This window comes from Chiloscyllium punctatum, chromosome 10, assembly GCF_047496795.1.
Source record: "Chiloscyllium punctatum isolate Juve2018m chromosome 10, sChiPun1.3, whole genome shotgun sequence".
Lineage (NCBI taxonomy): Eukaryota > Metazoa > Chordata > Chondrichthyes > Orectolobiformes > Hemiscylliidae > Chiloscyllium > Chiloscyllium punctatum.
This window is the reverse complement of record NC_092748.1, coordinates 104,806,171-104,821,485: the sequence shown is the minus strand read 5'-3', so window position 1 is coordinate 104,821,485 and position 15,315 is coordinate 104,806,171. Positions and strand designations below refer to the sequence as shown.

At 45.2% G+C, this 15,315-nt stretch overlaps 1 protein-coding gene across 2 annotated transcripts in view; it reads right to left on the bottom strand.

Moving 5' to 3' along the window:
* The window catches only part of LOC140482416 (contactin-associated protein-like 5), a 1,296,746-nt gene extending 1,288,073 nt beyond the window's left edge, over nucleotides 1-8,673 (bottom strand). The window contains exon 1 of one of the 2 annotated variants that reach the window (XM_072579899.1): nucleotides 8,366-8,673. In XM_072579899.1, the coding sequence (XP_072436000.1) occupies nucleotides 8,366-8,441 (76 nt within the window). In that variant the 5' untranslated portion in view covers nucleotides 8,442-8,673. The remainder of the gene's footprint in view (nucleotides 1-8,365) is intronic. The other variant, XM_072579898.1, reaches the window with a different exon arrangement.
* Nucleotides 8,674-15,315: the final 6,642 nt, after the last annotated feature.

The following is a 15,315-nucleotide window of genomic DNA, read 5'->3' as shown; positions in this document are numbered from 1 at the left end:
GGAAACGCAAGGACTGATTCGGGAGAATCAGCATGGCTTTGTGCGTGGGAAATCATATCTCACAAACTTAATTGAGTTTTATGAAGAAATAACAAAGAAGATTTTGTTAGAAAAGCACATCAAAGCAGCACTTATGCACTTAGTGGTAAGGTCCTGGGGAGTGTTATTGAACAAATAGACCTTGGAATGCCAGCTCATAGTTTCTTGAAAGTAGAATCGCAGGTAGATAGGACAGTGAAGGCGACGTTTGGTATGCTTTCGTTTATTCGTCAGAGTATTGCGTACTGGAGTTGGGAGGTCATGTTGTGGCTCCACAGGATATTGGTTAGGCCACTGTTGGAATACTGCGTGCAATTCTGATCTCCTTCCTAACAGAAGGATGTTGCGAAACTTGAAAGGGTTCAGAAAAGATTTACAAGGATGTTGCCAGGGTTGGAGGATTTGAGCTACGCAGAGAGGTTGAATAGGCTGGGGCTGTTTTCCCTGGAGTGTCAGAGGCTGAGGGGTGACCTTATAGAGGTTTACAAAATTATGAGGGGCATGAATAGGATAAATAGACAAAGTCTTTTCCCTGGGGTTGGGGAGTTCAGAACTAGAGGGCACAGGTTTAGGGTGAGAAGGGAAAGATAGGAAAGAGACCTAAGGGCAACTTTTTCATCCAGAGGGTGGTGCGTGTATGGAATGAGCTGCCAGAGGAAGTGGTGGAGGCTGGTACAATTGCAACATTTAAAATGCATTTGGATGGGTATATGAATAGGAAGGGTTTGGAGGAATATGGGCCGGGTGCTGGCAGGTGGGACTAGATTGAGTGGGGATATCAGGTCAGCGTGGACGGGTTGGACCGAAGGGTCAGTTTCCATGCTGTACATCTCTATGACTCATCAAGTATGTACCCAAGAGTCTTTAAAACTGCTTCATGATCCTCTCAGATAGCACATTTCAGACTATATATCAGAGCTCAAACAAACAAAGGAACCTGCCAGTTGCTTTCCATTTTTTGACTGCTGACCAATTTTAATGTTCTTCATCAAAGCACTTCATAATTTTCAACCTCTTGATCAGATCTCCTCAACTCTCTCTACTCAATGGAAGGACAGGTCGAATAAGTTAATTACCAAAATATAGTTGCATTAGTTGCTTGCATTACATAAATACTGGGGACAGGAATGAATGTTCCTTGACTATTTGAGGCAGTTGGAATGCACTGAAGCTGCTGAATTCAGAGATTCACAAGGAGCATATAATGCATTTAGAAAAGTGCCAAATTTAAATGTGCTTTTCCGATAGGATCAGAAAATCAATACTTTCAAAATATCAGCAATGGCTCAGTTGGTAGCACTCTCACGTCTGAGTCAGTGCACGTTGCAGTTGAAGTCCCACTCCAGAGTCTGAACAAAAGTCTCCATTATGTTCCATTATAGTACAGAGGGAATGCTGCACTGTCACAGGTGTTGACCTTTGTATGAAACATCATGTCAAGGACAGATTTGATCGCATGGGTGAATATGAAAGATTATTTCAAAAGTAGAAGGAGTTATCACCCGGTCAATAATTACCTATTTAATCAACATTGTACAAACACACAGAATATTTGGTCATTATCACATTGCTGTTTGTCAGAGATTGTTGAGCAGATTAGCAGTCATATTCCACACATTTCAACAATGACAATACATCAGCAGTGCTTCAATGACTGCAAAATACTTTGCAATGTCCATTAGCCATTAAATACACTGTATAAATGCAAACTCTCTTCCTTTTATAAAACTACCTTTTTACAAATACCATGCATCTAAGATGTTGCCCATTGTATTTACATAAGTTTGCCTAATCGTACATTAATATCGCACACTTATACACAGCTTGCTGCTAAAGATGTTCATGCAAAGAACAATATTGTGCCTGGAGGGCTCAGACCAAACAAAACAGAGTGACAGCTTTGGTGAGATAAGGGTTTTCAATATGAAGTAGCTAAAGGCATGCATTCCAAGTTATTCATTTATGGCTTGTCAGATCCATGTCCTTCAGTCACTACATGTTCTGCATTGTTACAAACTGCTTTTCATATCACAATGGTTCATGAGGAGCAGAACAAGTGCACCTAAACCTGCATCTTCTCTGGATTTTCTGCCAGTACCCATACCAACTCTGAAGCAGTTGCAGGCAAAGTGTTAGTATGAGTGATTTGCATGGATGATTGCAAGGGGAGATGCAGTAATTGGTCTCTCTCATCCCCTTCTGTGATGAATTACGCACATTAAAACAGGAATACAGAATCAATAAATTGTTCAAAGTACGACAGGTCGCAATCTCAATTCAGGTGAGAGACCATCTGGAGCTTGCAATTACAAACAGCCCAGCCTCACACTAAATCACCCAAAATATATGACTGACATTTCTTTTCAAAATTAGCCATACAAAGAAATCAAGTTGGACAATGGTCTTTTTCTAAAGTTAAATGGTTCAAAACTGACTTGCACAAAAAAAATTATCCTTCCAACTCTCATGCAGCAATAGAAATACCATTTACAGTGAGATGCTGAGGGTGAGAACTATGTGTGCGCATATAACCATATGCATTAAAAAAAATGCATTGACTGAGCAAATTAAAAACACCATAACATCAAGAGTTATGGAACTAAGGCAGGTAAAATAGCATTTAAGTACAGATGCAATTCATCATTTCTCAAGGGGTTGAATAGTTTACTCCCACATTCAATTCCTTGGTGACCTTACTGCAGCGATATGATATGCTGCCAACTTGATCGAATCATTGTAAAATTTAAACATTAACATTTTACTTCTTATAACTTCTATATGTTGGTCACACCTCTTCTGCCCATTGAGGGACTTGTGTTTTCATGGGACCATCTTATTCAAGTTCAGATAAAAAAACTGTATATTATTTGCTCACTCACTTCGGGAAGTAGATGATAGGAAGGTGGAGTAGAATTCTGCCCAAAACTGCAACAGACAGGTTTTCCCCCTGTTGTGTGTACATTAAAAATAGTTTCCCCAAAGATCCCCCACCAATCCAGAGTGCAATAGACTAAAATATGACAGAACATAATTATTAATGTGTAATTTTAGAAGGTCATTGTCACATGCTCCATCAATACAACAAGGTTAATAAAGACTTGGGGACATTCCAGCAGGACTAAGTAAATCAGGCACTTGTGTCTGCTGTTCTGTTCAATTAAATCATGGTTGATCTGTATGTCGACTCCCTTCGGTAAGGATGTAAAGGATTATGGAACTAACAAAATTCTACTAATCTGAGTCTGGGAGGCAACATTCACACATTCCAGCATTCAATTTATTCTTTATTATTTCCACCTCTATCAGACTATACATACAAAAAAAAGCTCTCTGATATTGGTCTTAACTGGCCTAGTTATAATTTAAGAAAATGTCCTCATTTTCTCTTTTGCTTGTTTTATCATCACATTAAGTGATACTATCTCTCCATAACCCTTTTGAATCCTATTAACTCCAAAAGCATCATGATCATGTACTCAACAGAATACAATCCATGTTTATGCAAATTATCTTCAAATTTTAACCCTCTAAGTCCCAGTAACTGAATGCACAAAGAACTTTGAAGTATTTTAAAGCAAAACTATTGCATTATTCAAACATTCCCTCATTCAGCGAATAGATAATTCTACTGACTACAAGAGCTGTTTTCACTAGAGCTTCGGAGGCTGAGGGGCAACCTCATGGGGAAACCATGAGAGGCATGGACAGGGTAAATAGACAAAGACTTTTCCCTGGGGTGGGAGAATCCAGAACTAGAGGGCATACATTTAGGGTGAGAGGGGAAAGACATAAAGATAGAGACCTAAGGGCCAACTTTTTCACATAGAGATTGGTGCACGTGTGGAATGGGCTGCCAGAGGAAGTGGTGGAGGCTAGTTCAATGCAACATTTAAAGGCATCTGGATGGGTATATGAATGGGAAGGGTTTGGAGTGATTTGCGCCAGGTGCTGGCAGGTGGGACTAGATTGTGTTGGGATATATTGTCAGAATGGACGAGTTGTACATCTGACCCTATGACTCTAAAACAATTACAAACTGTTTTTGCACAACTCGGAATGGGACTTCAGATCTCCGGGTGCAGAGTAGATCATAATTTTATGAAAAAGGGCTTCAATATCTTCAATCAGGAATCAGATAATTACAGACTGCAGCAATCTCTTCCTTGGCTTCTCTGCCCAAAGGCAGATCCTTAGTGATTACTTCAAGCTAACTGTGGGAGGGAGGGGAAGGCGGCTTCAGAGCCCTGTTTAGCGGGTATGACAATCAAACCCTGTGCTGTTAGCTCTTAACCTGATCTACCCGATATCCATCTAGAACCAACTGTGCTAAATGACTCCTTCCCTAACACTACTGCTTAAAAAGCTTAAAAATTGTAAACAAATGCAAGGCTTTCCAGCCAACCTGAAACAAAACGATTGCCCCATTAAGACAAAGGTGCAAAGTAGAACATTCAGCCCATCAAATCGGCTCTGCCATTCAATGAGACCTTGCTGATTTGACTACCCTCAACTCCACGTCTTTGCTTTTCCCTATAACCCTTCATTCCCTTACTGATTTGAAATCTGCATCACAGACACAAATGTATTTAATGCCTCAGCCTTAACATCTTCCTGCAGCAAAGAATTCCACAGATTGATGACTCTCAAGAAATTCTGCTCATCTCAGACTTACATGTATTTTGTGTGTATAAAATATGAATCTGTTATGGAACAGATGCAAATGACAGAGTCAAATTTGCAATGAAACATTAAAATAAATGTATGCATTATAAAAGGGAAGCAGGTATGGATTATTTTGCCGCTGTCGAATTTAGTTCTGTTGTCCTTTTCGTGAGGCTGAGACAAAATGAAAACAACCACACACTGCATCTTGTGAACAAATATTATAGGTTCTCAAATTGAATTTGAGCCACAATTAAAGTTTTTGTTCGATCTGAAAGCTAGCTGCGAAGGATCAGGGCTGTCAGTAACAGATCTGCCTTGCAAGTTTCTCGACTGGCTGATTAACGTTGACTATTGCCCCTGGTATACCATTGGCCGATTCAGTTCAGTTGTCATACTACTGAGTCTGACTTGGTCCCTGGTTGCCATCAGCATTGCACAGACAGACAGCCTGAACCCTAAGAAATCCTGTTTGCAATCCCCCTTCGGAGCATGAGCACTCTGTGCCAGCTGACTGACGAAGCTCGTGTTTGAGCTCTGCCTTGGCAAACAGGTGCAAGGAGCAACAGATCCGATCACTTTGTAAAAACAAAATCAGTTCAATGCTTAACCATTCATTCTAACAAGAGAAAGTCTGATGACAAAAGCATTTCAAAATAAATTGAGCACCTTATAAAAATGAATATTTGAGAATTTGAAAATTTAACATATCTTGCTTGTATCATCCCACTACAATGATTCATACTGAAATATTAAGATAGGTATTGTTTTAATATTAAGGCAAAGGCACATAGATTCTCGATTTATGCAACAGTGTGAAAAGTCACCGGAGACTTAACAATACAGGGTTGCTGTCTCATTAGACAGAGATGACTGGTGGTGGTTTAACCTGAGGGTCACCACACCTCAGGCAAGGGGAGAGATTGAGAAGGACAATCCTCATGATAATCCCAGTTAACTGACAATTGAGTGGGAATTGGTGCACACTGTCTTCATCGCTCTGCATTGCAAACCAGCCAACTGAGTTAACTTCTTAATTGTTTATTATCAAGGGGGGTGAAGGATTATTGGGGTGGCATGGAGGGAGAGGGAAATCATACAGGAATGTGGAGTTGAGGTTAAAATTAGCTCAGTGTTCTCATTGAATGGTGGAACAGACCGGATGGGTCGAGAGGACTATACTTGATCCCCTTTCCTACAGATGCCACATTGCATACACAACGTCCATACAACTGAGACAATACTCAAACGTAAAGGCATTGTTCATGAAGATAGTTCTGAAGAAGGGTATTTGGCCCTGAAACTCTTTCTGTCTCCACAGCTGCTGCCAAACCTGCTGAATTTCTCCAGTAATTTCTGGTTTATTTTGTTTGCTTTAAGGTTAAGCACAATCACCGTCCTTTGTTTTGTTTCACACTGGCTAGTGCTGCGGACTGCCTGTTTCGATGCACATTTAAGGGACGGCGTGCAGCTTTAAGCCAGCATGTTTTTCCTCACTCGGGGAACTGCTCTGTAGTGACATCTAGACACGGCCATAGCACTGCATGTGAACACACAGTAGTGTCACTATTGTACTTCATGTCTCAAATGAAGAAGTTCCCCCCCAAATCAAAAAGGTTATGGCATTGCAACAGCCCTGAGCAACGTAATTTCAGACGAGATGTTGCATGAGGATTAAAACTGCGGAGACGGGCATTTCGCTGGCGATACCTTCCGAGGACGCTCTGCATATCTTTCTCAACAAAGTTTAGACTTTGCTTCGAACCAAGCCGCGACCACCTGCCGGCTCCTGCTTGTATTTCCCCCCCCCCCCCGTTTCTCACTGCAGCCTCACTTGTCATTTTTGCAGTTCGACTAAACGATGGATTGTCTGCGCAAGTTTCCTGTGTGTGTTTGTTTTGTTTTGGAGGGTGGGCGTAAGCATTGCAAAAAAAAAGTTTCACCTCTATCACAGAGTTGGTGCAACAGACTCAATGTAAGCCCTGTATTAAAGCAGGGCTGTCGAACTACACGACAGGAAGCAGCAAATGCGAGAAATCTATATTTTTTTTGTCCCAAGCCCTCCTATTTAGACAAAGGGTCGTTCAAAAGGGAGTTAGTGTCTAAAAAAAAAGAATGTGCAGGGTAAGGGGGGCGTGGATGTCTAAGGCAGAGTGGAATGTCCTTTCAGTGCAGATAGGATGTGCCCAATGGCCTCCCCCTGAGCTATAATGGTTGAAATAGAGGGGGGAAATATAATATAACACGCGAGGCTGTCAGTGGGAATGGGACAGCGATGCCGAGTTCCATGGGAGATGTAAGGAGTCAGTATGTCCTTTACCTGAACTCTGATTAAACACACCCAAGGGGAAAAAAGACACTATCGCACACCCCACCCTTCTATCTTGACATGTTTAAGAAAACAAAGAGAGAGACGCACATCCCCACACGTGTGCCGCGCTGGGGAAGTTTAATCAACACCTAGAGGCAATAGTGACAGAGCAAACCAGGCAGCATTCGCCTGTTTCAGATCTATCAACCCGGCTCAGTGAGGCTGAGCAATCTGACTCGGGACATCGGTCCAGCTCCCTTGGAAATCTCCGACTGCTCCCTACAACTTTCCTCCACAGAAACAAAACATAAAGAATTGCCGGGTTGCAGCGTGGATGCAGTTTGTAATTTCGCGAATGAGCAACTAGAGAAGGAATTTACCACAAGATTGCTGACCTGCCGAGGAGAGCTATTGACCTGAAAGGTGCGGCGTGTCACATTTCAATAAATTTGACAATTTGAGAACATCCCCTCCCCTCAGAAGTTTTGCCTCCCCTCCAAAAAGGGGGGGGGGGGGCATTGTCAATAGAAGGATATCCCGAAACGTGGCTCTCAGTCTAGTATTTAACATCTTTGCCGAGAAGTGATTTTACTGATGTTAATTTCATCGATATTTATTGGGTCTTTTTTTTAAAAAACTGAAACATATATTTCAGTTCATCCTCAATCCCAGCCAGATAACATTTAGCAGAAGCCTCCTCGAAGGGTGAGTGAATTCCACCGCCCACCCCGCTTTGCATTCCGCCTGAGCATTGCCGACCCCAAGCGATGCACAAAGTGTGTTTGTAAACAGCAACACAGAGCCGGGACTCAGTCAGTCAAAGTGAGGGGGGGTTGCTGTGAATTCAAGCCCTCTCGCATCGCACTGGGCTCCCAGCGGCGTCAGTCCCTTCTCCCCGGGCAGCTCCCCAGTGGCAAGACCCAGCAACCAAACACTTCCACGCTGCCTGCTTCCAAGTTACTGAGACTAAATATTGTTGAACATATTTCCACAGAGAGAGGGGAGGGGGATCATCACTTGCCTTCCATTTGGAAGGAAGCTTCCCAGCGAGGCAAAAGGACAAATCGGATATTTAAGTGGAAAACATGCCAACATTGCAGTATTTTCTGAAGTGCCACTGTATGTTAGGGAACAAGGACAGCTGGGAGATGGACACATTCTTCCTGCCAAATGTCAAATGTTAGCGCCTCTCACTTTTAACTAGTGTGTGTGTGTGTTCACAAAGCAGTAACAATTTTAACAGCCTTCCCTCAAGATCAGGTCAAGACCAAGACCAGGATATTAAAACATGGGCATTTTTTTTCCAAAAAAAAGGGGGGGGGGGGGTCTGTAACATTCAGAAGCTGTACTTACGGGAATAAGCGGCGGTGATGCACACCCACAGGCTGATCGATAGAGAGAGGGCGCAGCAACCAGCAATCGAGTCCATTTTTCAAAAAAACACACAGGCACCAGATCAGGAGAGAAACTCTCTGCTCCTCACCATGTCAACGCGCGTCTGATTTCCCCGTGCTGTCCCCTTGCTGTCTTGTTTCTCTTCCTTGTCCCGCTCCCCCCCCCACCCTCCCCCTTTCTCTTTCTCTCTCCTCCTCCTCTTTCGGAACCAGCTGCTCGTTCACGCCATCCCGCCGCTACACGTCCTCTTGCGCCAACCAGTGGACCCGGAATCACGGACGTAAAGCGAGCGAGCGAGAGAGAGAGAGAGAGAGATGCAGGGGAAGGCTGCTCCTGTGAGGATGTACTGTTCCCCCTCAGTGTATTATTCACGCTCGAAAGCTCCGCTGAACAAGAACACGGCAGCCCCCAACATGTATGACCCACAAGAGAAATTGCTGTCAAATCTCTTAACACTAAATCGGGCGCTTGCTTTAAAAGGGAAAAGAAAAAGGCTGTATTACAATTTGCCCTAAATTCGCCAATGTCTATATCATTAACACTTGTTTTCAGCAAGTTTCATTGAGGCAATCATTGAGCCCGAATATTATTCCTACTTGTGAATTTTCTCGGGAAGTAACTCACTCGTCACAGTGGAAATTTAACCCCTCACTGCCGTCTCTGTTTTTATTACAGAAGACCGATTAACTCTTGCCACGCCGTTCTCCCTGCGGTTTGAAGCCTGCGCTTTGAGGTGCAGCATCCGCGGGCGCTAAGAATGGGGGGGAAAGGCGTTTGCCTATCCAACCCCACCATATAAAGACAAGTTGAACAGTCTCAATCCAGAATCATCCACCCTATTTCTGTGCCCCCTTGGATATTGCAATAGTATCGAATTTATCATTATTGTCATTAACAATGTAGTCCCGAAACAGAACCGTTCTCTTTAGACTCACTTTCCTAGGGAAGTAACTTTATTTTGCATTCACCAGTAATGTTCCGCCAGGATTTGTTTGGGGGTGCTAGGAAAGGGATGTGAATCATCACCCATCCTCAATCGTAATCCGTTTGAGAGGGAGTTCTCTCCGCTTTTCCAAGTCCAGGGACCTTCTTGCAGGTCATCAAGAATTAGTGAGAGGATAAACTTCAACAATATGGGCGGAGAGAATTCTGAAACGACGGTCAGAAGAGCCCTCGGAGGGATTCATTGTGCGGAGACCAAGACTGTTTATTGAAATCCCAAGTTAAGTCTTCCTTCCACAGACAAAACAATTGAGTGACTCCTTGATCGCCCAGACTGAGACCAGGGCAATGCCTTCATCCTGGTAAACGGACACATCTGCACTAAGCGGAACTCCCAGAGTTAGTCAGAATGTTTTGCATTTAAAAACAAAATTAGTCAAATGTGCCTGTCAACTTGTGTAATGCGAATTTGTTTTTTTTTAAATCAACGTACACCCTATTTGCTAATTCTGACAGTAATTCCTCTCAGCTAAAGAAGGTATTTAAGGAGATGTTTACGAGAGTTAGGTTTTTGGCTTAAACAGCTATACTAAACAGCATTTGGTAAAATTCCTGCAGTGTAAATCTATAGAGGCTGCACAATGAGTGAGAAACAGCTGCGGAACAGCCCCTTGAAATACGGTCTAGCTCCAAAGTAAAACCGATGACTAGCTGAAATTATTGGTGTTAGTTATTGCGAAGAACTGAGACAATTAGTTGCAGCTGGAGTAACTGATAATAGAGGGAATCATAATGACAAAGGGACATTTGTGGTGCGGTGTAGTGTCCCTTACTCTGAGCCGGGAGACCCAGTCCCACCTGTGTGTAACATCGCTGAAAAGGATGATTATCTCATAGTTGGTGATAATTTGTGCAATTAATGGAGTATCTGATTTTTGTTTTTTTAAAACAAATCACTTTTGAGAATTAGGTTTTGCTAGCTACACCACCATTTATTCCCCATCCCCAGTTGCTCTTGCTCAGTGGGTATTTTGAGTTGACCTAGTCTCGGTGGTGAATGTACACCCACAACATTGCTGGGAAGGAGTTCCAGGATTTCAACAAGTTACGATGACAAAATGACAATATATTTCCAAATGTGAATATTGTGTCCCTTGAGGAAGCTTATAGTAAGGGAAACAAACATGGGAGCACCTTCATCTGCTAGACTGTAAGATATAGGGACAGGTTTAGGGTCATTCAGCCTAATGATTCAGCTCCTGATATATTTCTCAACTCTATTCTCCTGCCTTCTACTCATAACCTTGATCCCCTCACTAGTATACTCGTTATCTATCTCTGTGCCAAATACACTCAATGATGTAGCCTCCAAAACCTTCTGCGGCAATGAGTTCCACAGGTTCGTCACCCTGTGGCCAAAGAAATTCCTCATCAGCTCAGTTCTAAAGGGTCACTCCCTTCACTCTGAGGCTGTGCCCTTGGGTCCTCGTCTCTCTACTAGTAGAAACATCTTCTCCATATCCACTATATGCAAGTCTCTCAGTATTCAATCAGATCCCCTCTCATCCCTCCAAACTCCATCCAGTGCAGACTCCAAGTTCTCAGTCTCTCCTCGTATGACAAACTCATCATGCCCGGAATGATTCTTGTAAACCTCCTCTGGAGCTACTCCAATGTCAGCACATCTTTTCTTAAGTAAGGGTTCCAAAACTACTCACAATATGCCTGTATTCTTCCTACCAAACTGCACAACATCACACTTACCCCACATTGTATTCCAGCTGCTAATTCCTTCCTTCCCCTCCGAGCCTGTCCAAGTCCTCCTGTAGCCTCCCTGCTTCCTCAACACTAGCTGTCCCCCCCCACCCCTCCCCCATCTTTGTATCATCTGCAAATGTAGCAACAATGCCATTAGTTCCTTTGTCCAGATCATTAATGTATAACGCAACTAATTGTGGTTTCAACATTGACCACTGCGGAACTCCATTAGTCACTGGCTGCAATTCTGAAGAAGATACCTTTATTCCCACTCTCTACCTACTGCCAGTTACCCAATATTCTATCCTTCTCTTACCTTGCCCCAACACCATGTGCTTTTATTTACCAGTCACCTGTATGGCACCTGGTCAAAGACCTTCTGGAAATCCAAATAGATCACGTCCACTGGCTCTCCTTTGTCTAATTTGCTCATTTCCTCCTCAAAGAATTCTAACAGATTTTAGGCATGAATCCCCTTGACAAAGCAATGCTAACTTAACCCTATTTTACCATGCACTTGCAAATAATCTGTAATCTCATTCTTAATAATGGACTGTAAAATCTGAGCAATGATCTAGTGAGGACTGCAGATGCTGGGGATCAGAGTTTAAAAATATGTTGCTGGAAAAGCGCAGCAGGTCAGGCAGCGTCCAAGGCGAAGGAGAATCGATGTTTTGGGCATAAGCCGTTCTTCAGGAATGAGGAGGGTGTGCCAAGCAGGCGAAGATAAAAGGTAGGGAGGAGGGACTTGGGGGAGGGGCATTGGGAATGCGATAGGTGGAAGGAGGTTAAGGTGAGGGTGATAGGCCGGAGAGGGGGTGGGGGCAGAGAGGTCGGGAAGAAGATTGCAGGTCAAGAAGGCGGTGCTGAGTCTGACGATTGAGACTGAGAAAAGGTGGGGGGAGGGGAAATGAGGGAGCTGGAGAAATCTGTATTCATCCCCTCTGGTTGGAGGGTTCCTGGGCGGAAGATGAGTCGCTTTTCCTCCAGGCGTCGTGTTGCCATGGTCTGGCGATGGAGGAGGCCAAGGACCTGCATGTCCTTGGTGGAGTGGGAGGGGGAGTTAAAGTGTTGAGCCACGGGGCAGTTGGGTTGGTTGGTCCGGGTGTCCCAGAGGTGTTCTCTGAAACGTTCCGCAAGTAGGCTGCCTGTCTCCCCAATGTATAGGAGGCCACATCGGGTGCAGCGGATGCAGTAAATGATGTGTGTGGAGGTGCAGGTGAATTTCTGATGGATATTGAAGGATCCCTTGGGGCCTTGGAGGGAAGTGAGGGGGGAGGTGTGGACGCAAGTTTTGCATTTTTTGCGGTTGCAGGGGAAGATGCCGGGAGTGGAGGTTAGGTTGGTGGGGGGTGTGGATCTGACAAGGAAGTCGCGGAGGGAGGGGTCTTTCTGAAACGCTGATAGGGGTGGGGAGGGAAATATATCCCTGGTGTTGGGGTCCATTTGGAGGTGGCGGAAATGATGAAGGATGATCCAATGTATCTGGAGGTTGGTGGGGTGGTAGGTGAGGACGAGTGGGGTTCTGTCCTGGTGGTGATTGAAGGGGCAGGGTTCAAGGGCGGAGGCGCAGGAAATGGAGGAGATGCGGTGGAGAGCATCGTCAACCAGTTCTGAGGGGAAATTGCAGTCTTTGAAGAAGGACGCCATCTGGGTTGTTCGGTATTGGAATTGGTCCTCCTGGGAGCAGATGCGGCGAAGGCGAAGGAATTGGGAATATGGGATGGCGTTTTTACAGGGGGCAGGGTGGGAAGAGGTGTAATCTAGGTAGCTGTGGAATCAGTCGGTTTATAGTATACGTCCGTGTTGAGTCGGTCATCCGAGATAGAGATGGAGAGGTCTAGGAAGTGGAGGGAGGAGTCTGAGACGGTCCAGGTAAATTTGAGGTCGGGGTGGAAGGTGTTAGTAAAGTGGATGAACTGTTCAACCTCCTCGTGGGAGCACGAGGTACCGCCAATACAGTAATCAATGTAGTGGAGGAAAAGGTGGGGGGTGGTGCCAGTGTAGCTGCGGAAGATGGACTGTTCCACATATCCAACGAAGAGACAGGCATAGCTAGGGCTCATGCGGGTGCCCATGGCTACTCCTTTGGTTTGAAGGAAGTGGAAGGATTGGAAAGAGAAGTTGTTCAGGGTGAGGACCAGTTCAGTCAGTCGAAGGACGGTGTCGGTGGAAGGGTACTGGTTGGTTCGGCGGGAAAGGAAGAAGCGGAGGGCTTTGAGGCCTTTGTGATGGGGGATGGAGGTGTATAGGGACTGGATGTCCATGGTGAAGATAAGGCGTTGGGGACCGGGGAAACGAAAATCATGGAGGAGGTGGAGGGCGTGGGTGGTGTCCCGAATGTAGTTAGGGAGTTCTTGGACTAAGGGGGACAGGACCGTGTCAAGGTATGCAGAGATGAGTTCGGTGGGCAGGAGCAGGCTGAGACAATGGGTCGGCCGGGGCAGTCAGGTTTGTGGATTTTGGGCAGGAGGTAGAAATGGGCGGTGTGGGGTTGTGGGACTATGAAGTTGAAGGCGGTGGATGGGAGATCCCCTGAGGTGATGAAGTTATGGATGGTCTGGGAGATGATGGTTTGGTGGTGGGAGGTGGGGTCATGGTTAAGGGGGCAGTAGGAGGAGGTGTCCGCGAGCTGGCGTTTAGCCTCAGCAATATAAAGATCGGTGCGCCAAACTACCACCGCGCCTCCCTTGTCTGCCGGTTTGATGGTGAGGTTGGGGTTGGAGCGGAGGCCAGCTGACAGCTGCTTGTCTTTTGCTGCCCTCATTTCTTAAACAGTGGTATTACTTTTCCAGTCCTCTGGGACCATTCCCAACTCCAGTGTTTCCTAAACGATTACCACCAGTGCCTCCACAATCTTCCTAGCTGCCTCCTTCAGCACTCTGGAGTGGAGTCCATCTGGTCAAGTTGATTAATCTATCTTCAGATCATTCAGCTTGCCCAGCACCTTCTCCTTAGTGATGGCCACTACACTCAGTTTTGCTCCATGACTCTTTTGATATACTGGTATGCTGCTGGTTCTTCCACCATGAAGATGGATGCAAAGTATCTGTTCAGTTCCTCTGCCATTTCGTTTTTCCCCATTAATACTTCTCCAGTTTCAAGTTCCTTGGAAGGGGAATCCAGCAGACAAGTCAGTGAAGCACCAACTGGGATAAGGTCAGGGGAAATTAGGAAACTGGTGAGATCAACAGTGATCCCATGAGGATGGAGGATCCCAAGGCGGAAGATAAGGTGTTGTTCCACCAGGCACCAGGGTGGCTACAATTTGCTAGTGAAGGAGGCCCAGGACTTGCATTGCATGTGGAGTGAGAGAGGGAGTCGTGGAGGGAATGGTATCTGCGGAACACAGATAGTGATGGCAAAGGAAATATTTCTCTGGTGGTGAGGACTGTTTGTAGGTAGCATAAATGTCAGAAAAGGCAGACCCCACCCACCAGAGATATATTTCCCTCCACACCCTTATCTGCATTTCACAGAGACCATTCCCTCTGTGACTCCTTTGTTAGGTCCATGCCCCCCACCAACCTTCCCTCCACTCCTGGAACCTTCTCTTATCATCACGAAAGGTTGAAAATCTGCATCAACACCTCCCACCTCACCTCCATCCAAGACCCCAAAGGTGGCACAGTGGCTCAGTGGTTAGCACTGCTGCCTTACAGTACCAGGGACCCAGGTTCGATTCCTGCCTCGGGCAGCAGTCTGTGTGGAATTTGCACATTGTCTGCATGGGTTTCCTGCAGGTGCTCCAGTTTCCTTCCACAATCAAAAGATATGCAGGTCAGGTTAATTGGCCATGCTAAATTACCCACAGTGTTAGGTGCATTAGTTTTGGGTAAATATATGGTAGGGGCTTGGCTCTGGGTGGGTTGCTGTTCGGAGAGTTGGTGTGGACTTGTTGGGCCAAATGGCCTGTTTTCCTACTGTAGGGAATCTAATCTAATTTAAACCTTCCACATCCGACAGAGATTTTCCTGCACCTCCACACACATCATCTACTGTATCCGTTGCTCTCGCTGTGGTCTCCTCTACATTGGTGAGATAGGACCCCAACTTGCGGAATGTTTCAGAGAACATCTCTGGGACACACACATTAAACAACCCCACCGTCTCGTGGCTGAACACTTTAACTCACCCTCCCACTCCACCAAGAAAATACAAATCCTGGGCCTCCTCCACCAACAAATTCTAGCCACTCAATGCCTGGA